A 23,983-nucleotide genomic window follows, 5' to 3' on the forward strand; every position below is an offset into this window, starting at 1 on the left:
TAGATCCACTGTCTTCTCCATCATAGTGACTTGAAGTTTTAATATGTTTAATATGTTATGTTTAATATTTTTTTTTCTGATCTTTGTATTTCTGCCTTGAGAATTGTTTTTAATCTTGTTCTGTAGCACTTTGAGATTTCTTTTGAAATGTAAAGCGCATTACAAATAAAATGTATTATTATTATTATTATTACATGTTTCAGCTCCTTCCAAAGGTGCCCGATAGGATTTGGGTCACTTGAGAATAGTCCAGTGTTTTCTTCTTAGCCATTCTTGGGTGTTTTTTGCTGTATGTTTTGGGTCGTTGTCCTGTTGCAAGACCCATGACCTGCGACTGAGACCATGTCAACATGTAGTTTGGCCAATTCCAGTCTTGCCTTTTTATGATTTGTTTTTAACAATGGTGTCGTCCATGAAGTCCACTTTGGTTCAAACAATGACGAATGGTGCGATCTGACACTGATGTTCCTTGAGCTTGAAGTTCACCTTTAAGTTTTTCTGGGCTCTTTTGTTACCATTCCTATTATCCGTCTCTTTGATTTGTCACCACTTTTCCTCCTGCGGCCGCGTCCAGGAAGGTTGGCTACAGTCTCATGAATCTTGAATTTCTGAGTGTGTGCTACTGTAGCCACAGGAACATCAAACTGCTTGGAGATGGTCTTACAGCCTTCACCTTTAACATGCTTGTCTATAATTTTCCTTTCGATTTTCTATTTCCCTCTGATCCATGCTGAGTGTGGTACACTTCATTTCACCAAAAAGCACAGAGGCCACCTGTCGCCCTATATATGAGCCACTGACTGATTACAAGATTGGAGACACCTGTGATGCTAATTAGTGGACACACCTGGGATTGACAAGTCCCTTTGGTCACATCATTTTCAGTCTTCTCTAGGGGTACCATCATTTTTGTCCAGGCCGGTTTCTTGAGTTTTTTTTTTTTTTTAAATAATTCTGTTGAAGTAGGGTTAAAAAGCAATGTCTGACTTTCATTAGTTAAATTTCATAGATTTTTTTTTATTATTACTTTTGTCAGATTCAAGTTGTTTCTCTGACCACTGTGACTATTTCTTTCATTAAACAATTTTGTTCATGTTTGTAGCAAATTTCAAGGTTGTAGTTTGCATATTGCAAAAGTGGATTGGTGTTTTCCTGATAGCCAACACTGAGGACAATTCTTATTGCTCTTTTTTTTGCAAGATAAAAAAAGTCTTTCTACTGAGCCTGTATATGCATTTCCCCATTCCTCCAGTTCAGAGAGGCAGCAGCAGTGGCTTACAAAGACAGTGCAGTGAATTTTTGATTAAACATATTTTTCGCTTTGGCCACGACTGAGGTGCTTCTGGATATTTTGTTTACAACATATTTCATTTGAGCCTTCCTGCAAATTTTGTCAAATATCATTACTCAAAAATGTGTTTTGATTAACCTTTCCTATCTCTGTACACCCCATTTTTTATTTTTACTTCATTATTAGTTTTACATTTTCCAAAAATGTAAGATTTAAATATGAGACATTTTTTGTTAAACTATCATTCTTATGATATATATATATATATATATATATATATATATATATATATATATATATATATATATATATATATATATATATATATATATATATATCATTAATATATATATATATGAATGAAACAAGTTGTTTTTGTTGTTTTTTATTGTTCGATGCTGTTAGTAGTGTAATGTGAATGAACTTTGAGCACCATTTTGTGAAAGAGAGGTTGTATATAAATAAAGTCTAAAAAAACTGATTATTATCATTATTCAAACTTGTGGGGATGATTTGAACAGTCACTTTGTTTTGTTCTAAAAGGCATATGAAGTCACACACATTTTTAATGTTAATCAATCAAAAATTCACTTTGCATGAGAGGAACAAACTGTTTGTTGGTCTTGCTTTCTTCCGCCTCTCTTTCAACACTGAAGGTTCAAAACGCTTCAGAACTAAAGATGTTTGGAGGGATCTATTTTCCAGACCTGAGGTCACATCATACTTTTGTTCATGGTTTTCTATTTAAAGAAGGCTGTTGATTTCTCTCATTCGCTCAGCCTTGCTCTACCTCACCTCTGTTTTTGTACTCAGAAGAACAGACCAAAAGTAAAAGTATCTTTTTCTATTTGCTTGCGGTGTCCTCGGGGATCACAGGAGTCCTCCAGGGGCAGAATACTCAATTGATTAATATCTGCAATATTTCACCAGTCCACACAATGAAGAATGCACAGGGTGGCAAATCTGAGTATCACTTAATGATCCCTGCCAAAACTCTCCAGTCCTGAAGTGCTGACAGTGCTGAAGACCAATACGGCGTAGTCATATGTAACAACAAACGCCTCTGTTCTGGGTCTCCGAGGGTAAAAACCGATCTTCTACACCGATCCCCACTAAAAACGGGAAATCCCCGATTGAAGTATAATGTAAAAAGAAAAAAAAAAAAAGAAGATCAAATACACTATCAACTCCACTGTAACTGTATGAAAACACTGTCTTGTCATGCACAATAGGTGAACGCACAGTTCCAGTGGGTTCACAATGGCAGTATTACAAGGTCAGCTCGGAGGTTTCGCCTGGCTCAGCAAAGACCTGCAGAGCTGTGGGGCGTGCTGCTCAGCTGACGGGGCTCTTTGCTTGTTCATGGCGCTCTTTCTCGAAGGGGCCCCAGTGACAGAGCCATTCACGAGCACGGGCCATAAATGACCGAGTCGAACACCACATTAAACACTGCATTCTCACCAAAAAACAGCATCTGCTCTGGAGCACAGCCAAAATGCCTGGAACGAAAGGTGAGTAACAGGAGGCGGAAAGTAATCTGTAGCAAATGTTTCTGTTGAATTCATCATGTGAGAAGGTGTTTAATAAAGTTGTAAATTAAACAAACTAAAAACCTGGATAACAGGATCTAAAGTACACCACTGTATCCACCGGGATGCTGCACTGTCAACTGTCTCCAATAATCTTTGAAATGTTAGTTTATATCACATCAGGGTTGCTCACACAGAGTCTGACAGTGAAGAAGAAAGTAGTGAAACTAATGCCAGTAGCTTTATATGTTGAATTATTTTATAAATACAGTTGTACTATTGAAATTGTGTGATGCATTTCATTTAAAGCTCTGAATAAGTAACCTCGAGGTTTGACAATCACCCCTATAAGGCATTTTCAGTGCAGTTCTTTAGGGACAGAAATTCACTGAAATTCTAACCCTATTTTTGAAAAAGCTTGGCATAAATCTGAATCTTTCCACTGTTTTCAGGTAATAAATCGGACAAGAAGTCAGCTACCAAGGTAGGAAAAATGAGACAGAAGAACAAAACTCACTCTCATCTATCTTTTAGAAGCTTCAGTTTTCTGATATTTGCTTTACATTCGCAGCAACCTCAGAGTCCTAAAGAGCAGCCGAAGAAAGGTGATCAGAAAGGAGATGATAACAAGAAGCAAGGAGGTAAGCATTTATATAAACTCAAGTTTCTTGGCGTCCCACGTGTCATTTGACCCCGGTGACTCAGTTCTGTGCGGCGTATCGGTGCAGAATTGATGTCGGCCCTGTGTGGTTTGGGACATCACCGGGAGAATCCCCCCGTGTGAGGCACCGGTGGGGGGGGGGTGGAAATGAGGCGCTGTGATTGCTGTGTCCCCAGTGAAGGTATCTGTCTGTATTTTCTCCCCTCGCAGGACAGCCGAAGGGAGAGAAGCAATAACTTCCAGGCGTTCGTGAAGATGGCTTTGGAGACACTGCTGGGGTCCTGCCGTCGTAAACACGGGGGTCCTCGGGGCAGACAAGGCTGAGTGCTCCTCCTCCTCTACCCCTCCCTCAGAGCCTGCACACACTGTGCTGCTGCTGCTGTTGTGGCCTTGCAATACAGCATCTGCTCACCTCTCGCAGAGGCAGAAAATGAACCTGGTCTCCATCCATCACCATCTGTTGTTCAACCTCTGTTCTTGCCTCCCTCTTCCTCAGCCCGGTTCAGTCCCCCACACTGTCAGAAATAGACACCGGACCTGACTCCGAAGAAAAGATTCTGCAGTCCTTTCCAAACTCCCGCTAACACCGCCGGATTGTCAAAACTCGACTTTTTGTAAATACTGACTCAAATAAAACAACTATTTCTTACCGCAGTGCACATCTTTGACTTCTATTTTTACCCGGCCGGTCCGAAGCGGGCCAGACCGGCTCCCTGCGAGGCGGACTGCACCGGGTGTGTTCGGCCATGTGAAGCGAGATTTCAAACTGCAGGGGGGGGGTTCAGCTCAAAGCGAGCGGTGCAGAATGCAGAGAGGAAGCGGCGTGTGTGTGTGGACGATGAGAGGAAAACACGCTGACAGGGAACATGCAAACTCCACACACACAGAGACACTTTACAGTGACAACTGTAACATGTAAATGTGACTGGAAAACATGAAACAAATCACAAGAAGCTGAAAGATTGAAGTGACCGATGCCAAATCTGTGCAACGTTCACATTCCCAGGGAACGCAGGAATCACTGCCAGGTCTTCTGAATATAGTTTTCTGACAGAGAGAGTAACTCTCATTTGCTTTTCCTCAGCAGGAAGAAAGAAATGCTATTAATGTTTGATCAGGCAAGTGACCATATGGAACCTTCCACATTACTTATTTATTCAAAACAAACCGTTATAGGTTGCTGGGAACTACAAAGCACGACTTTACTGCAAATTAACATCTGGAGACAGTATGTGGTTATTTATGGTGTGGCACATAAAGTTTGTGGAAGTTTTTGTTAATTTAATCTCATTAGCAGAATTACTAAACTATAATTTATGAAATATACCATTTTGGCATATTTTGCACTTCTCAATTATATTCCATATACATTTAATTGGATGCAGTTGTATTGATTTGTACCTACTGACTTTAAAAACACACAAAAAGGTGACTAACATGACACTCAGTTTTAAAAAAATGATCTCACTGAGTGTCTTATAAATGGGTTTGCACCATTTTTTTTTTTTTTTTTAACAATCATTTGCGTTGAAGCAGGAAAGCAGTGGAACTGAAGTGACCACATTAACATCTGCACCAACATTCCACTGAAATAAAGAGTGGACAATATTTCACTTTTCATGTAAAATTTTATAAAAATATCACAGGTGTATCAGTGCCTTCACATTTACAGGGGCTAAACATTGACCAAAAGTAAATGTCGGAGCGGTTGTATCTGAAGTACTGGTTGGTAGTCGAGTGTTAACGGGTCTGCAGAGGCTGAGCACTTGTTCTCAAGCAGTGAACGAACATTCAGGCTCTAATCTAACACTACATCTTAGTCGAGAAGCAAATCCTTTTACGTTTTAGATTTAAAAAAAAAAAAAAAAAAAAAAAGATACAGAAGACTGTGATCACAATCTGATACAGACTCTCATGGTCTCTCAATTACATAATCACATCATTAAAAGCAGCTGTGTAATAAAAATCTGCACTTATGGATAAATATTTAATATAGTGTACTGTATAATCTCATTATGAAGCTGCAGTGAAAATGAGAAGTTCAAACAGTTTCGCTCTAAGATAATACAAGTAAAATACCCTGATTCTAATTTTTTTTTTATTAGCACTGAAGAGTAAAAGACAGTTTTTAAAATACTAATAAGACCTTCACTAAGCAAAGGCAAATGATTCAAGTTGAAGGAGATCATTATCAACACAAAGCAAAAATACAAACACCATTAGGAAACTTCACCACAAAGAAAAAGAAAAAAAAGTCTTATTTATTAAAATTCAATATCTAAAATTCACTAAAAGGGGGGGAAATCATTCTAGGTGACTAGAAAGTTGCTGCCTCGTAACCTTAACATGTGCTCTCTTCGTTCAGACGGAAACTCTGCGTCGTCTTTTTTACATGCTGAAGAGTCCGTCAAAGGACAGCCGCGGTCTGGCGGTCCTCTTTCCGACAGCAAATCCCATGAAAAGACCAAAACCAATTACTTTCATCAGGGAGGGGAAGCTTTGATCACACAAGTATGGATTTCACTAGAAGAAAGACGCTGCAGAATCAATTAGAGGAGCGAGAGGAGACTGGCCAGGCTCTGCTTCACCCAGTTGTTTGAGGCCGAGGCAGCTTCTGGGTTTGGTTAATGTTTGGTTTTTGTTTGGTTTCACCATAAAAAAGAAAAGAAAAAAAAAAAAACCTGCATCCTTTAATCAGTCGTACGCTCAGCCACACGACTGGCGCTTCACGAGCGCTCTGTTTTCCCTGGTTCAATATCAAAAACATATGTTGATCTACCTGAACTGCATGTTTGCTTCCCTTTTTGTCATGCCTCATTTCTCATTTATAGACTCATGTTTCCCTCCTCTCAGCAGCATGGGAGACCGCAGTTGGACCACTGCTGAACAATGTAATGTTATGCATCACTTATTCTAGTTTATTCTAGAGGGAGGAGGGGAAAAAAGTGGATTCAGAGTGTTCATCCATGTGCATGTGGCAAATAATCATCTTAATCAGTGTGCAACCAAAGCACATTGTGTTACCACTGTCACATGTATAAATTATAAAACCACATCCTCCACCGCCACCAGTCCTTATATCCTCTGTTATAAGTCTAGGGAACTAAAGATTAAAATGAGGCAAGAAAAAGGACAAATTCTGAGCACTTCTACCAGAAGAAAGCTATTTTATACCATTTTATATCTGATGTCCAGATAATAATAATTTGGTTGATGCAGCTTTGTAGTATAGATTGGAAAACTTACATTTAAGTATTGGAAGGTCTATTTATACTGATATAAATTAGATAAAGTACAAAAAAAGAACAGCAGTTAAGGATATCACTCCTATGATGATCATTTATATCATTTTAGATATACCTAGGTAATTATGACTGCTAATTTATTGTGTGAATTGTCAATAAGGACGGATCCCAAATCAACAGTTATGCATTTGATATTTCTTAGCCTTACATTTTTTTAGTTATACCATAATTACAGTGTAATAATAATCATTAATTTGATTAAATGTGCTGAAAATGACTTTCCTCGTCAAATTAACCACAAATCTAATAATCTAATCATCATTTCTTTTTAAATTAGTTAATAAGCTGGAAGAGTTGGGCAAGGGGTGCCAGTTTTAAAAAATACATATAAACAAAAAAATGTCACTGTTACTCCTGTTTGCATTTACTGAGGTTTACAGTCGTCAGCTGCTTTAGGAATGTTTTATCCTTTTCTGTACATCAGAGCACTCTGAGTGAGGACGGAGCGCCGTGCAGAGAGATAAGCTGGGGAAATCAGAAGGTGTCAGGGAGACGTACTATTGCATTATTGATCTCGGTTATGTCAGGGGATTTGCTGACTCTAAGAAGACTATCGAATGTCGCCCACCTTATCCTTCAAGGCTAAAAGTACGATTGTAAAACACTTGAGGTGAAGGGAAATCACATCTGGAGGACATCTGCCGCGGCCGCCGCCGAAAAAACCAAGATAATGGGCCTTTATCGTGTGTCCACGGAAAGGAGCGGCCCGTCTTCCACCATGCTGATAGGTATTGATTGTGACTCACAGTGAGACATCGGTAACCGCTGTCACAACATGAGCGCCCGACAAACCGCGGCTCAGATAAAAAGGGATGCGACGCGGAGAAAAGGAGGGAGCTATCATTTCATGGATATCAAAACTAGTCCCCAGCAGGTTAGAATAATAGATTACCCCAACCGGCATGCGGCGCCGCCCGGACGCGGCGTGCTGGGTTATTGTGGTGTGCAGGTTCGTTATGTTCTCTTCGGTCTGATACGGCGGGAGGGGGGTAGAGTCACAGTGCAGAAGTGGAGAGCCGGCTTGTCATCTCTCGTTATTGCTTCCTTTGCGTCGCCTCTGCCTCCTGTCATTAGAGAATCAAGCGGTACAATATCCAGCATCCGAACGTGAGCCAGTGGCTCGTCCAGCTCAGCTCCGACCACTTCTGAATGGTGTGATGGGTGATATCGTCCTGTGGAGGGCGAGACGTCAGCCGTGAGCATTTAAAAGAAAGTGTGTGATTCGTAACATATATATTTGTTCTCGCTTTCTGAACAGATTTAGATCTGAAGCCGCCGATCGCACACAGCTACAAATCATTCCATCAGTCCTCTATAAATACAGCAGCTGAGGTTAGGTTCCTCTGCAGCATATGTCACATAGTGTGCCGAGCATTATGTGTAAATATAGACGTCTGTACGGCCCCTCCTGAGCACGCTGTGGCCTCTGACACCAGTATAAAGTCTGAGATGTAAATCTGCTTCAGTCAGACACCCGCTTACACACATCTGCCTCAGATTTAGAACGTTTCCATCATTTATAGAGTTAACCTGCCAATTCCATGAGCTCTGATTTATTTATTTTCTTCCCAGTTTGTTATTTTTGAATGTTCCTCCTGTTCTTTTTTGTTTTCCACCCCTCTGACCTGCTGCACGATGTGAGTTTCCGGAGTGGATCGATTTGCTCTCATGCCATCTTACCTCATCCTCCTCCATGTAGTCCACACTGGAGTTGAACACAGAGCCCAGGTACGTCAAGTGGAGTATTGCCAAAGCACTGAAAGCTATGTTAATCATATACACCCATAGCTCCTGCAGAGAAGAGAGGCCATTATGTAACAGAATCAGTATTTCGGACACTTGTATTCATCAGCGTTTCATTGTAATTCATGTGGGCTGCTCCTCCTTAAGTCCTCCAAACTCATTCCCTCTCCTTTCCCAACGCAGTCTTGCTGAGACGAATTACGTGACAGAGTTTGACTGTTAAACTGTTAATAAATAATGCCTTCGTTCACCAAACTTTAGTGAAATAGTTGCGATTCGACAGCGCCTTCCCAGGGGCTTCAGTGTATTAATACCTAAATTGCGATAAGAAGGATATCAGCCATGTAGCGCAGCTCCAGCAGGGTGCTTTTGCTTCAAATGATTCATTACTTTTACTCCCTGCTGCTCTGATGTGTGTAACCACTATAACATAAGAGATCGTTGCTGGGCATCGTGCCAGCACACTCCCAAATTCTATCAATTGACAGCGCAAGGCAGCAGAACGCTGCTGCTGTATTTTAACTGCAGCAGATGTGGCGGGACTGAAACCGGACGTCCACACTCCTTTGCTGCATGCTTCCTATGACAGCGTTTTAGTCTGGCATGATCATTCTTATTAAAAGCATTATCAAACTGAAACATCGGGACTGAATTCACTCCCATAAGTCTGCAGGAGTGTTCACTCAGCGAGGAGCGACCTCTCTTTGAGCTCCCGCCGCTCTGACGCTTTTAGTTTATGGACCCAGACGACCCCTCAGATCCTCCGGTTACTCGCTTTCAGTAGCCTCCAAAAGCAGAATAAACACATTTGGCGATGCAGCTTTTAGCCAAGAGTCTTCCAGAAGATGTGAGACAGGCTGCAACTATTAATATTTTCATGTGTGAACTTAAAACGCTTCTCTTTAGTCAGGCTTTTATGTGGGGGCTTTGAAGATTTCTAATTTTGTAGTTTCATGACTGAATTTGTGCGAAGAAGATTAGGACTTAAATGAAAAGCTTCAACAGAGGCATTAAAAAACAGAAATACACTGACATCAAGCACACAAGACACCAGTGGACTTGTATATTGAACTTGTATATTGCTATTTTCCTAAACATGTCATTATTAGTTGTTAATGATATTTTTTTGGACGATAATATATTCTCTTTTTATTGTTTTGATCACTTGTGAAGCGTTTTCAGTGACATTCCGTATTCTAAAAGGTTCCATGTGAATAAAGACTTGCTGATCACTGGAGCTGCTGATCTTGTTGATCTGATGTCATTCAGCAAAAATAAAAACACACACACACACACACACACACATACACACACACACACACAAACCACAGCAGGATCAGTCTGAAACATGTAAAAGCTTCAGTTAATTAAAGGTGCTGTGCAGGTGTTGGAGCGCAGCCAGGCTGCTCTCGCCCGGGTCTGATAATTTATGCGCACGTCTCGCAGCTGTTGCTCGATATTTGAGCACAGAGAAGTGAAAGTGCTTCCTGATTGGTCCTTCCACCAAGAAAACGAAAATCAGTGTCTTTACTCCTTATTCAGCTACATCTCCTGCACGTACGCAAATCTGAAGAGCTCAGGACTAATAATAACTGAACAGTAACAAAGGTCTTTTGGCGGGGAAAGAAAAAATGAAAAGGAAGAAAAAGGTGTGTTTTACCTTTTTGTTCTGGTGAGTGCAGTTGGGCTGGCATTTCTTTGAAAGTACGCAGGCATTGAAAATAACTGCAAGCCTCTTCCGTAGAACTGAAACACAAAAAAAACCATGAACAAAGCAATAAAATAAAGCCAGTGCGAGAGCTGCTTTTCGGCCACGGGAGGAAAATTACAAGCACTGCAGCGAACGGAAACACCGCGAGGGTGAAATGAACCAATAGTGCGACGCTAAGCAGCCTCCTCTCTTCAGAAAAACACCTAGACGGCTCCTCACCGTGTTCGATGTACGTGATGAATCCCAGAGATATGAGCACCGCTCCCAGATGAAAGCTCAGGCCCTGCCGGACACAGGAGGCGCAATCAAAAACACTAACACACATGTGAGAAGCACACAGAGCGAGATCAGTCGAACCGCTGGGCTGCTGGGGGAGACGGAGATGGAGACCGAGACCGATAAATCAACAGCGCTTTAGAATGGTTAGAAAAGAATAAAAGTATAAAGTAAACACTTAACTGTAAATTAAACACACTTATAAAATGGAACACACTATTAAGATTGAGTAGGATAATGAATTACAGTCACATCAACATCCATCCGTCTTGTACGCCACCACATCCTGATCCTCATCCCCACTGACGATGAGTGAGGGCAGAGAACACACCGTGGTCACCCGTCCATCACAGAGCACACACTCACCACTCAAACTTGGATAAACACAGTACAGAAGATAGAGGGCCGTCTTCTCAAGCGTACTCACATGCAGGAGGGCACTGGCCGTGTACGTCACCATGACGGCAGAAAACGTCCCAAACTTGAGCGCGCTCTTAAAAACATCTGTAAAACCAGATCATGCAATGTTTTTCTTTTTCTTTCTTTCTTTCTTTCAGATGAGTCATCTCTAATAACTACAGGAACAGCTGCTGCCATCGAGATGCGCTGTGAACGTTATGACTCACAGGTGTGCAGAAAGCGAGACATGGGAAGATTCCAGGACGTCACCACCTCCACCATGGACCGGGGAAGCTCAATGCTCAGGGGCTTCGACACACTCAGATCCCTTCGAATTGAAAGCAAAGGGAGCGAAGTTCGGTGTAAGACCTGAGCAGGAACGTGCGCCGTGACAACAGCGTCTGGATGCGAGTTCTGACCATTTGAGGTTGTCTTTCTCCTCGGTGAAGCCGGCCCCAGCGAGAGTGGTGGTGGTTTCGCTCAAATAACCCACAAAGTAATTACTGAAGTGGAAAGACAGCGTGTTCTCGTACGCCAGCAGCCACCTAATGTTCCAAGACGGCGACAAACAGATGGATATGATAATCGAATTACAAATAAAATCTGTTAAATGCCAGTAATTATTACAGAACAATTAAAAAAAAAAAAAGAAGAACATACTTTGCCGGAGTACCTCTGAGCAGCATTGGAGGAAACACAGTCATGTTAGTGAGGCTTCATAGTGAAATAGTTTTATTGACTTGCCTTGGGATGATGAACGGCTGTTTTAATTGAGAAGGTGAGCGGGGGAGCCCTGGTGGACATGTGGCTGCACAGAGAGGGGGGTGTTATGGGTTCGCTCATGCAGGTAAACCTTTTTTTTTTCCCTTCTTTTTTTTTTTTCCACAAATGGCAAACAGAAAATGCAGCGGATGTGAAAAATGACGTGAAGAGTACGTCGGGTGAGCTGAGAGGCACAGTGGATGGACAGTGGATGATTACCTGATCTTTCTCCTCTTTTTGCTGTAAACAAAGCAGACGACAGAAGCTTTATCCGTGCCGAGGAACTAAGCTGTGGGCAATCCAAGCCCGAGCACAAACAGAGATTACGATTTGTTCGCGGATATCTCTGTATTGCACCCACCTTCGTAGCAGCTTATCGCCGTAGACAGGTATGAAATAAGGGAAGAGGTAGGGTGCCACACAGTTGGAAATTACAAGGCAGATCTGGCTCTTCACCCAGCTAAGAGACACTTTAAAAAGCCATGAAAAGCTCTGAGGAGAAGAAAAAAAAATACAGAGTTTGCAGCTACGTTAAGAATAAATCTTTAAATAATCCTCTTTCTTTCTCTTCGTCCAAATTTTAAAAGATACTGTATCACACCTACCAGCTTACGTCCCTCTAAAGCCTCTTTGTAGCTGTTGAAGCTGATCCAGGGACCAAAGATGACGGTGCCCACAAAGTAAATATAGCCCATAAACTCGATGGGCGAGGGCACGCTGGGAACCACACCTCGGTCCAAATCGAAGGCCAAGGAGATGGCTTTCATGGCGACCACCATCTGTGAACCTGGATAACATACGCAGCACATATGTAGTCAGTTGGGTCCAGATTAAGACTCGCAATGCTAATTCTCATGCCAAAATAGATTAAATAAATGTATATGAGATACAGTCACATAAGTGTGTTGGATATTTCTACAAAAAAATCCTGACCGACCTCTCATCTTGTGCCAGTTGGTGGTATCCATCATATGCAGCTCACTGATAAATCGGAGGAGAACAGTCAGTAATGACGCAGCTCTCAGTGCAAAACAGGTTTGAAAACAGTTCAGCTGAGGTTAGTGAGGATGCATCAGAATAGGACTCTCAGTTCCTTCTATCACTGTGTCCCAGTGACTCTTTGAAGAGTCTCTAGTTGATTCAACGTGCTGCGGGGAGCGAGCACTGACAGGGATCAGGAGAGAGCTTTGTCCCATATTGGTTTCTCTTCATTCGCTTCCTGCAAAATCTGGAACAGTGTATGAAATTCTTCTCTTAATGTACAAACCTCTAAACAACTAAGTTTCATCATATCTCATTGAGCTGTTAGAACCATATCGGTCCATTAAAAAAAAATTTTTGTAAGCGTTTCTAAAAGCTGAAAAGAGGGCAGAACTTTCAGTGATCAGTCTTGTTTAGTAGAACGACAGTTTCAGTTATGGAGGTTAGCTTAGTCTCTACTGCCGCGATCAGGCCAAAAACTTCGCCGTAAAGCTTTTAGTTAATGCTGGTTTGGCTCGCTGCGGATCATTTCCTACAGAAGCTGCACTGCTGATTCTAACTACTTCCATCTAGTCTGCAATGTGTTAATTATCTCACTGTCTGATAATATTCATTTAATAATTTATCTTTTGTTTATCTCCATCCCATGATTGTTTCTTTTTCTGCTCCGACTAGAGGAAGTAAAAAACCTGCCGTCTCTGTATCTGGATCTACTCAACGTTTCTTCCTGGTGACAGGAGAGTTGGGATTCTCCTATTGAATGTAACGTACTATTAAGACAAAACTGAGTTAAAGAAAACTGAATTCACCCCAGTAGCAGGTAGATGAGGACGGTGATGGAGAGGAAGGTGCCTCGGATGGTGGAGTGGCGGCACAGGAACAGGAAGAGGTAGCAGAGAAGGCTGAGGAGGACCACCCAGATCATGTGCAGCTCGAAGAACAGGTAGAGAGTGTAGAAGCCTCCGGCCACCGTGCCCAGGTGCTTCACAAACGACGGGAGTCCTGACGTGGCAGAGACCAAAATAAAAACACGGCACAGGTGATTATGACGATGCTGGCGAATTGAAGGGCAAATAACCACGACTGTGCATGAAGGAATGGGACTTTCTCGCTCACCGAGCATCCAGAGGAGCCGGCACAGCAGGCAGATCACCAGCAGCTGCCAGACCTGCTCCAGGCCCTGCTGAGCTGTGGGCAGCAGGCAGCCATGAGCAAGCTCCTGGAAAAACTTCTGCCGGCTGAACGCTCCCATTACCAGACTTTGAAAAGAAAAACAGCAAGAAGGGAAGCAGAGCGCTGCAGCGTTAGAGTGTGTCTTTAATGCACTGGGACTGTCAACACATGCACACTGCAACTCCCAGCATGCAAGGCGAGTGACTACAAATCAGTGCCAATCCATTCAGTAGCTGTCAGACTTTCAGCTGCAAATGATAGGGTTTCTCGTGTATTTTTGTTCCTCATTCAGGGAATCTAATCAAAGCTTTATGTTGTTGTTTTTTTTTTTTTTGCAAATGCATCAAGCTGGAGGGTGAGTGCAGCACATACACACTGAGAACTGGGTCATGTGTCCTCTGAAGAAAAACATGCATGAATACTATTAGACACATGCTAATCTGGAAGGCATGCTCTCTCCCCCCCTCTCTCTCTTTCCCCCTCTCCTCTCTCCGCAATGCAGTCGACCGATGGGGGACGAGTTGACTCACAGCTGTTTTCCTACAACAGCTGCACCGCCAGCACACTTTTGTGCACCGCTGCACGAGCAGATGCACCTTAAACATAAATCCGCTAAAGGGTGGCGAGCACACCTCCACTTCGCCAGCGGGATTAACTATTTTGCGCCCGGCGTATTTCGCCCCCACCAGCCTCCCCCCCTCCCCTCCGGGATTCATAGCTGGACGCCCCGGGCACGCCGCTGTCTTCCCCGGGAGACGCTCACCGTTTTCAGAGCCCCGGCAGCAGGCGGTCCCTCCGTGTCGCTCGCCCGAGCTGCTTCTCCGGCCCGTCGACGCTCAGTCAAGCCCGTTGGCGCCGCCGCGGCGTTTCAGGCTCTCTCGGTCCAGATGATGCATATCTGGATGACTCCCATTGTCACAGCATCAGCACCACTAGCCCCGTCATGTATGAAGCCACGCGAAGGCACGGCAGCCAATCAGATTCCGTGCTTCCGGCAATTAGCCAATCGCGACTCACCTTTCCTTTGAGTGACAGCCGAATCGGCCAATCAGAGCGCTTCATGAGAGTTACCGGCGCGTGCAGACCAATGGGACATGTACAGCGCGCAGATGGACTCAGGAGCGAGAGATGTGGGACCAGAGGTTGCAGAGGAATGCCCTCTGAACAGGATTAATTGATTTACTAGAATCTTTATTCTGGCCATATTATTCATGCATTAATTCAAATTTCAGGAGGGGAATCAGATTTAATTTGTAAATGTGAAACGTGAAGATGCAGCAAAACAAGGTGAACATGGAATATTGGTCCCACTATTAATGTCATGAGTTAATGACTTTTATATTTTTGCTTTGTAACTGTCTCTTTGAGAAACAATGATACATTTCTGTGCCTATAAATATATAAAGCCTTTTGCAATTAAACTATTTTTACAATTAATCTTACTGAGCAACAAGGTCAGTGTCTTACTTCAAAACACTGCAGTATTTGAAGCAATGTGGTTCGAAAATCATTAAATCCAAACTCAATGGGCACAAGGCCCAAAAAAAGAAAGCATGGAGGCACCTTATTGTTATTGTAGTCTGGCTTTCTCTTGTGGAACAGTTTTTGTACGGCAGCTCAAACAACAAGCCGGCGATTTTAATGTAATATGACACGCTGATAAAAAAAGGACTGTCCAACAAAAGCAGACAGACATTTTTGGGTCAATATAACAATCCCTCTGGTGCCACCATCAGGACAAACATGAGGGACTTTGTGCTTGGTGAGCCTCAACAGTTCGGCCACAATATTATCTTATCCAGTAATACTATAAAATAAAGCATGGATGGTTCATTTCAGTGCTAATTTGCAGACTTTATCTCAAAGTTTAGTTGATGTGATAACTGAGTCTGCAGCATCAGCGTTTGACCGCAGTCCGTCCAGTTCAGGGGTTAAATACCAACAATGCATTTCCAAATTGAGTTAATTAAAAAAAAGATTATCTTTTCATGTGCAGGGTCAAACAAAAGCAGCTGTGAAGCAAAGACTGCAATACAGCCTATTACTGTAATAAAATCACCATTCGCCATCTGTTATGAAACTGTTACTAACTTTATTGAGAAGGAAGAAAATCTGAGTCGTTTGGTCCGACATCATCTGTACAACTCTTACATCTCGAGTGGGTGTTGCTGTATTGACGTAAATACAGCAAAAAAAGAAAAGCAAACGGTTGGTCTGGTCTCCTTCCAGTGTCTTCAGCTCAAGGTTTGCCTTAGAGAGAAAAGGGGAAAAAAGCAGCACAGCAGCAGACAGAAGCAGCGTCGGGCCTGCTCTCCATTTAGCAGGTTAGACCGCTTCTCGATGTGAGAGGAAAAAAAACTCTGCAAGACAGAGTCAACTCTCACTGTGTCACGTCACATTCTCCCATCTACACACAAGCAGGCTTTCATACCAGGCTAGATTTGTGTTAAAAAAAAAGAAAAATTAACAACAATGGTGCCATTATACGGTATGTGAATACAGTGTATTTCTACATTGTTAAAACAGTGTTTGCATTTTCTGCATTTGGCTGAGGCAGATGGGAAAATTCAGTAGCAACTGTTTTGCAGAAGCCTCATTCTTGTTTGACCGAGCGGATTTGTCTGAAGGGACTGTTGCAGCCCTATTATCAGAACACAGGGATTAACCTGCAGACCAAACGGTACGGTTTGATAATTCCAAATAACTTACACCCTGTGATGCACTGATTCCCAATCTATTCACCCCTGGGGCTTCACCGGAGTGCCTCGGGAAGAGGCACGGACCCCCGATTTGCCAAAGTGTCACAATTGAACCAAACACTGGCAGAGGCCCCAATTCTCACCAACAGGCAAAAGCAGGAACCTTCAAAGAAAAAACAACAAAAAAAAAAAAAAAAAAAAACAAAAAAAAAAAACCAAGGACAGTTTCCCAGGTCTACTCTCGATTAGAGAAACTGTCATAACTCAGTTCTCAGTTCTGACATGAAAATCAAACCTTCCTTAATTTCACACTGAGTAAATGGAAACTTTTATTGGTTGAGAAAAATTAGCAGCATCATTACACGGTACACTATTTGTAAAACAAAAAAAAATCCGAATACAACAGAACTGGTCTTTAAAAAGAAGCAGTTAGTTTGCATGCAGGGCATGCATTTGTGCATCAAACATCGCGTCATAAACGTGACAAAAGTGTTGTGAAACGGTAGAATCAACAATCACAAGGCAGCTTGAAAATCTCTGAACATAAAATGTTCCATGAAGTGGTTTTGTGGTTTTAAGCCTGATATAAAGAGGCAGCCCTGGATTGAGCAGCAGTGAATTATTTCAACCGAAACAAACAGGTCAGGCAGACTGGGAGGTTAAATTGCAGTTTAAGGAGACAGGCCTGAGTCACTGCCTGTTTCACAAGTGACACATTTACAAACACGGCTTACATCAGAGCACAATCTCAAGGTCGTACGCAACTCTGAATCTCAGTGCCGGTTTGACGACTGCCTTTCGAGGAGGAACGGGCTGTGGCTTACTTTCTTTCTTTTTCACAACCCCTTTAAAGCGTTTCGGCTTGTTGAAAATATATTCATAATTTCTTTTAACGTCCAGCAGGGCTGACGTGAGGTTCCCAGGTGAGAACACCTTGAGTGGCGGCGGGAATTCCAAGCATGTGGGGACAAGGGGCTTTATGGCAGCACGGACAGACACTTCTTTCTTTTTCTTAGCTGACAAACGCAAGTCATCAATTGAGACTTTGATCACTGGAGGAGGAAGATGAGGAGCATCAGGAGGGGCAAGATGAAGAGAAGGAGGAGGAAAATGAGGTGCCTCATGAGGACGAAGATGAAAAGCAGCAGAAGAAGAAAGATGAGGAAGATGAGGAGAATCAAGAGGAAGATGAGGAGCATCAGGAGGAGGAAGACAAGGAGCATCAGGAGGAGGAAGACGAGGAGCATCAGGAGGAGGAAGATGAGGAGCATCAGGAGGAGGAAGATGAGGAGCATCAGGAGGAGGAAGATGAGGAGCAGCAGGAGAAGAAAGATGAGAGGCAGCAGCAGAAGAAAGATGAGGAAGATGAGGAGAATCAAGATTAAGATGAGGAGCATCGGGGGGAGGAAGCTGAGGAGCATCAGGAGGAAGATGAGAAGCAGCAGGAGAAGAAACATGAGGAAGATGAGGAGCATCAGGAGGAGGAAGACGAGGAGCAGGAGAGGACATGAGTGACGTTTCTGCTGCTGGTGAAGAGACTTCTGGGAGGTGTTTTGTGTGTGGGGGTGGGGGTCGTGGCAGGGGCGGGGCTTTGGGGCTCTTATGAACTTTCAGGACTCTGAGCACAGACAAGACAAGAGGATAGCTTCTCTGCGGTATTATCATGGTGCTCTCGGCGCTGCGCGGTGTTCCAGCCTCCTGACTCGGCTCCGTCTCCATTCTTGCGTCTTCCCTTTCAGAGTCGACCTCTTGTGATTCTTCGCTCGCCGGTTCTCCTTCAGACTCTCTCTCAGTGTCCGATTTGATCTTGGGCAGGAATGAAACGTGGTTGTGACGCCGGCAGAACAGCGTGCCGCACTTCAGGCACTTCCTGCCGTCTTTAACGTGGAGCAGTTTGTGGCGTTTCAGCTGCTGGGCCGTAGAAAACGACCGGTCGCATAAATTACAGGGAAAATACGGCTCCAGTTTCGGGTGGTTCCCCTGGTGCTCGGTAAATTCCTTTTGGAGCATGAAGCTTATGCCACAGATCTCACAGATGAAGGGCAAGTTTTCGTGCAGCTTTTTGTGCTTTACAAGCAGCGATGTGCTGGTAAAGGTCTCACTGCACAACTCGCACCGAAATCCACCCGTTGGCGAGATGAGACGCTTCAACCGCACCACGGGACTATTCTGGATCAGCGCTGTGATGTCTGCTGGTACCGACGGTGGGATCCCATTTAGCCTGAGTGTTATGTGGGAATTCAATGCTTTTTCAGCACCTTTGTCTTCAGTCAATGTCTCCCCAGCCTTGAAAGCACACAACACAATTCACATGAGAGAGCAATGTGGGAGAGTAGGATGCGGCAAAAAGGCAAACCCAAATGTTTAAAGTTGTACATTTGAGGATCTAAAAATCTTGTTCATTTAGAAAAATATTGCATCTGTGAAAATACACTTTACTTTTATGTGATGTGAAACAGTTTGAGGCAGCTACCTTCAGCACTGATGGAGATGAAGGCGTGTCTTCTTCTTCTGAAAGCTTCTTTTGAGCTTCCTTTAAAGGTGAAGTCTGAAGGTCGGGTGCTGCCTCATCCTTTTTTGATGCAGCTCTGCAGCGGCGTCTTTTCCGAGCACAGAAAAGCCTTTGACAAAGACAGTAAAAACAAACTTATTTGAATCCATGATTAATATAAATGGAATTAACTTTTATAGTGCGTCATAACACTGTAGCAGCCTTAAAATGCTTTAAAAGATCAGTCACACACACACACACACACACACACACACACACACACACACACACACACACACACACACACACACACACGATGAGGGGACAACTTGTGGGTGTCTTGCACGACGACACTTCAACACAACCATAGGATAAAAAGACGATCCACTCGTACACAGCTATCCCCATCTATCACCTGGCCTTACTATATGTGATTAGGATTGTAAAAGAGATGAAGCACAAAAGAAGATTTTGCTTTTTAACATTTTTTTTTTTTTTTTTTGGGGGGGGGGGGTAAGTTTTTATTATAAATCCTATTAATAATGCTTCAAGTCCATCTTCTGAACATCAGACGTACAGCTTACTACTGAGGCTTCCTTACATATGTGTAACTGTCTGGCTCAATGTGTTTGACTTATGAATTGGTGACCTTGTGCAAAACAAGACGTTTAGGGTAAAAACTATCTTTATTATATTTTTAGGCAAATATGTGTCATCGGTTTCCTTGATATATCTGATAAAATAAACATCAGCTTTTTTTTTGCTTGTTTGTATATTTAAATAATTCAACAGAGACAGTCAACAAGTAACTACTAGATCGCAATTACTACACCTAACTTTATCCTTCGTCTGTCATTTGTCAGTGATTAAAAAGGTTTCAATACATTAAACATCATCTGTTTCAAGTTTATTTCACAAACATTTTTTTTTTTTTTTTTTGGGTTATTTAAGCTCAATGCACCTCAACCAAAAAAAATCTATTAATTTTAAACTTTCTCAAGGTGCCTTCAAGTTAAATTAATGTTTATCACATGAAAGCAAACGGTTACGTCATCAGAATAAGTTACTGTATTATTAAACAGCTTCTATAGAGTTTAAACCGACGTGGTGTTGCAGTATGCTGCACCCGGTGCCGGAGCTATGAGGCAATCTCACACCCTGGACAGTTCACCACCCTGAAACGCTCACATTCTCACCTAGATGCAGTTTAGTGTCACCAATTAACCTTCTCATGCTGCAGTAAGGAAACCAGAATACCCAGGAGTAAATCCACCCACAAACAAGGGGAAAACATGCAAACTCTACACAGAAAAGCCCAGACAGTATTTCAAACCAGACCTTTTTGCTGTGAGTGTGTTATGGTGCAATTCCACACCCTGCCATGTTGACGTGTCTTCGATGATCGAGCATTATTTTATAACTGCTGATCTAACATGGAAAATTTAACCGTAGCGGAATTAATAAAGCATTTATCTGTCCATCTATGGAAACTGCACAACATAATTAACTGTATTAAAGATCACGGCTCTGGCTACGATCTTGCATGTTCACATGTGCGAAATGCACTATTTTATAAATAATGAAATAAGCTCTCTATACTGCCCCCTAGAGGACTGACTGATTTCTGCGTGACAAAAACAATGGTCAGCATAACATTTATCTTTACATACACTTTTCACATTAGATTAATCCTAATTGAGTAACAATTCCAGGGGTCTCTGCAGTAAATGCTCACCATTCGTTGTTTTGCTTGCGCTTCTTTTTTTCCTGTGTGTGGGTCTTCTTTTCTGGTGAGCAGGTCTTGCTTTCTTGTGTGTCAGTCTCTCTTTTTTGCGCGTCAGTCTTGGTGTCTTGTGAGCAGGTCTTTCTTTCTTGTGTGTGTGTCTTGAGTTGTGGTGAGCGGGTCTTCCTTAGTTGTGTGTCAGTCTCTCTTTCTTGTGTGTGTGTCTTGAGTTGTGGTGAGCGGGTCTTCCTTAGTTGTGCGTCAGTCTCACTTTCTTGTAGGTCAGTCTTGAGCTGTTGGGAGCGGGTCTTCCTTTGTGGTGTGTCAGTTTCGCTTTCTTGTGTGTCGGACTTTAGTTGTGAGCGGGTCTTCCTTTGTGGCGTGCCAGTCTCGCTTTCTACTAAGTCGGTCTTGATTTGTGGTGAGCGGGTCTTCCTTAGTTGTGTGTCGGTCTTGCTTTCTTGTGTGTCGGTCTTCAGTTGTTGTGAGCGGGTCTTCCTTTGTGGTGTGTCAGTCTCGCTTTCTTGTGTATCGGTCTTGAGTTTTTGTGAGCGGGTCTTCCTTAGTTGTGTGTCAGTCTTGCTTTGTGGTGTGTCGGTCTCGCTTTGTGGTGTGTCGGTCTCGCTTTCTTGTGTGTCAGACTTTAGTTGTTGTGAGCGGGTTTTCCTTTGGGGAGTGTCGGTCTTCCTTTGGGGTGTGTCAGTCTTCTTTTCGGGTGTGTCGGTCTTCCTTTGGGGTGTGTCGGTCTTCCTTTGGGGTGTGTCGGTCTTCCTTTGGGGTGTGTCGATCTTGCTTTCTTGTGTATCGGTCTTGCTTTTTTCAGTGCGTGGAAACACAGAGGGCACAAAGTCAGGGCTATCAAAGTCTGATGAAGCTTCACCTGCAAATCACAAAAACAAAGAAAAAGATGTCAGAGAGAAGCGAAGGGAGTTGGAGAATTGCCCCAATCATAAACACAGGAGTTAAAACTGGCTCTGTCAAACTGACATGCCAGCAGTCCACCTGATATGAAATGAGCTTCACAGACACGCGGGTTGGTCAAGGGCGTCTGTTGTTTGCTTCCATTTGCTTCTCGGATAGCTTCCTGCCATAAATGCCTCTTATTCGCCAGGTACGGATGCATTCCCGGTGGTACTCGAAAGATTCTAATGGACGCATTTCGAGTGAGCCGATTTTTACAATCATACACGTCGCAAAAAGCCATATTAAAAATATATTCAGTTTTAAACACAGCTACAGAGCCTAAAGAAGCGTCGCTTCACTTCCGCTGCCACGACACGCGAGCGCAACGTCGTGACGACGTCACTGCTGATGGTGCATTCAAGTGCTCCGCGGACGGTCGGACAAAACACCGTTGTGGAAATGTGGTAAAACACAAAGGATACGCAGAGATATTGCGTTTCAGTTCACCACATTTTTAAGAGATGCTACAGTCAGAAAGTGGGCTTGGTGGAAAGTACATTTTTCAATTTGAAAATTACTGTAAAATCTGTTAAGTTGTCTTATTTCCCCCATACACAACCACAACATGTCATGAATCAACAGTGACGTGCAGTCAGGGTAGGCAGGGTAGGCACTGATAGGCTGATAGGAAAAAAATGAAATCATTCCATTTTAAGAATTAGTTTTTCTTTCTAGTTGTTGATTCAACACACATAGGGAAAAATGTTCTAAACATCAAAAGACATTAAACATAAAATATTAGACAGTGATGGCATCATGCAGGGGTGTCAAACATAATAGCAAATTGTAAGAATTAAAAAAAAACAAACTGATTTTGTTTTTCATAAACCAATTTCTTAAGAGTAGCAAACACACAACACTGAGGGTTTTCCACTGTTCAAATGACGACAGAGTCATTTTCAGTGGCTCTGAGCACTGTTGTCATGTAAATGGGAACCCATTATGCCACAAGTTTTGCATCTTTACTTGAAAACATGTAAAGTGGCACTGAGTCGGGTCAGGCCTTTCTATTGTAGAGACTGCATGGTCTTCTGATGGGTGTTTTTTGTGTGTGTACTTCGAGTGTTAATATTTTTGATGATAGGGTTTGTGTTTTTCCATTCTTTTTCTATTTAATCTTTGTCTCTGAGATCGAGATAGGGATTGGAGAGTTTTGGATACTGGTGGCTTCTCCCTGTTTTTTCCTCTCATCGCCATATGTTGTATACCCAACCCTAACATATCAACTAAAAACATAGAAATTAACTTTGTCTTCTATTTGTTGCCCAAAAGAAAGTCACAGACTAGCACAGGAGAAATTTGTAAACCTGTGTTACTTACCTGTATTAATTCTGTAGAATATATTTTTATATAGTCAGGAAGTAGCACAAGTACACTAAATTGATACTGGTGGAATTTAAATAATGGATCAAATGTCAGATAAAATATTAAATACTGATTGCATCTATTTTAACAGGATGCAAAAACCAATAATTTAATGTAAAACACTTCAGTGATTAAAGTTAGACCTACTAAAAACACGGATCTAAAATGAGACCTGCATGGATTTGCTGGTCTTCTCCCTCTTGATGCATCACTCTCACATGGCGCACTGATGCCACCTGCTGGTAGGTGCTGGAACATTGACACAACATGTTATATCTGTTTCAATCAGTTTAAATAACTTCAGATGAGTGTTCTGAAAGATCTCAAGTCAACTCTACGTCTTGAAATCTGCACATGTGGATACAAATACAGAGATCTCTATGACTTTGCCAGATTTGATGTTATAAAGAGCCCATTTATGTAAAATTCAGGGCCTAAGAAATGCTGGACGTTGTTACTCTGGAGTTTCTTTTGCTGGTAAATAATACAGGTTTAAGAGCAGTTTCTACACTACTGTGAAGCAACAAAGAGAAGAAAACCTTCTTAAAGTCATCAATTATCCTGAAGCGCGTTTCCAACAGAGGAAACCCACATATCCAGAGAGAACATGCAAACCCCAACCCTGGAGTTAAACAGGGGGTCCTCTTGCCATGAGGTGACAGCTGTTCTGTGATAATTACCTCCAAATATTGACCTGATAATTTACAGCGAACCATTTTATGTGTGCAGAAGTGTGAAGATGGTAAAAATAAACAAAATTTTTTCACAGAAATTGGAAGTGCCATTTTTCTGAGGCATCAGCACACAAATAATAGATTACAACAAATGCATGTTTATCCGCACTTAAGAGGCAAAATGTCCTTGGTGTTTTCAATGAAGCTTTTAGTGACATCATTTTAAATAATTAATGT

At 42.5% G+C, this 23,983-nt stretch overlaps 2 protein-coding genes and 1 long non-coding RNA gene across 3 annotated transcripts; 1 reads left to right on the plus strand and 2 right to left on the minus strand.

The window, feature by feature from the left end:
* Window positions 1-2,695: 2,695 nt before the first annotated feature.
* Window positions 2,696-4,124, plus strand: LOC115408775 (uncharacterized). The gene is made up of 4 exons (XR_003933796.1): window positions 2,696-2,802; window positions 3,273-3,304; window positions 3,392-3,461; window positions 3,692-4,124. It is a non-coding gene; the product is annotated as an uncharacterized LOC115408775 (long non-coding RNA).
* Window positions 4,125-5,095: 971 nt separating this feature from the next.
* Window positions 5,096-14,634, minus strand: LOC115408497 (protein-serine O-palmitoleoyltransferase porcupine). Its single transcript, XM_030119304.1, has 15 exons — window positions 14,595-14,634; window positions 13,775-13,917; window positions 13,468-13,660; window positions 12,615-12,658; window positions 12,283-12,464; window positions 12,039-12,169; window positions 11,897-11,917; window positions 11,576-11,590; window positions 11,335-11,460; window positions 11,143-11,243; window positions 10,944-11,020; window positions 10,460-10,523; window positions 10,190-10,275; window positions 8,467-8,577; window positions 5,096-7,958 (listed from the first exon to the last, which is right to left on the minus strand). Exons 2-15 carry the CDS (start codon window positions 13,908-13,910, stop codon window positions 7,857-7,859), a joined length of 1,389 nt encoding a protein of 462 aa, XP_029975164.1. The 5' UTR covers window positions 13,911-13,917; window positions 14,595-14,634; the 3' UTR covers window positions 5,096-7,856.
* A 3,154-nt stretch (window positions 14,635-17,788) lies between these two features.
* On the minus strand, window positions 17,789-22,006 carry LOC115408297 (protein SON-like). The gene is made up of 3 exons (XM_030118951.1): window positions 21,747-22,006; window positions 20,757-21,624; window positions 17,789-19,151 (listed from the first exon to the last, which is right to left on the minus strand). Exons 1-3 carry the CDS (start codon window positions 21,946-21,948, stop codon window positions 18,917-18,919), a joined length of 1,305 nt encoding a protein of 434 aa, XP_029974811.1. The 5' UTR covers window positions 21,949-22,006; the 3' UTR covers window positions 17,789-18,916.
* Between the last annotated feature and the right edge of the window lie 1,977 nt (window positions 22,007-23,983).

Source organism: Salarias fasciatus, chromosome 20, assembly GCF_902148845.1.
Source record: "Salarias fasciatus chromosome 20, fSalaFa1.1, whole genome shotgun sequence".
Classification (NCBI taxonomy): domain Eukaryota; kingdom Metazoa; phylum Chordata; class Actinopteri; order Blenniiformes; family Blenniidae; genus Salarias; species Salarias fasciatus.

What these genes read in the sequence shown, in the direction of transcription:
- LOC115408497 (XM_030119304.1), bottom strand. Translation starts at nt 13,910, where the DNA reads ATGGGAGCGTTCAGCCGGCAGAAGTTTTTCCAGGAGCTTGCTCATGGC. An exon ending in CAACTGGCACAAGATGAGAG is followed by an intron (nt 12,465 to 12,614) that starts GTCGGTCAGGAT and finishes TATGTTATCCAG; the next exon opens with GTTCACAGATGGTGGTCGCC. An exon ending in GAGAAAGACAACCTCAAATG is followed by an intron (nt 11,244 to 11,334) that starts GTCAGAACTCGC and finishes TTCAATTCGAAG; the next exon opens with GGATCTGAGTGTGTCGAAGC.
- LOC115408297 (XM_030118951.1), bottom strand. Translation starts at nt 21,948, where the DNA reads ATGGCTTTTTGCGACGTGTATGATTGTAAAAATCGGCTCACTCGAAAT. An exon ending in TGAAGCTCATTTCATATCAG is followed by an intron (nt 21,625 to 21,746) that starts GTGGACTGCTGG and finishes TGTGATTTGCAG; the next exon opens with GTGAAGCTTCATCAGACTTT. An exon ending in CGCAAGCAAAACAACGAATG is followed by an intron (nt 19,152 to 20,756) that starts GTGAGCATTTAC and finishes TCTTTGTCAAAG; the next exon opens with GCTTTTCTGTGCTCGGAAAA.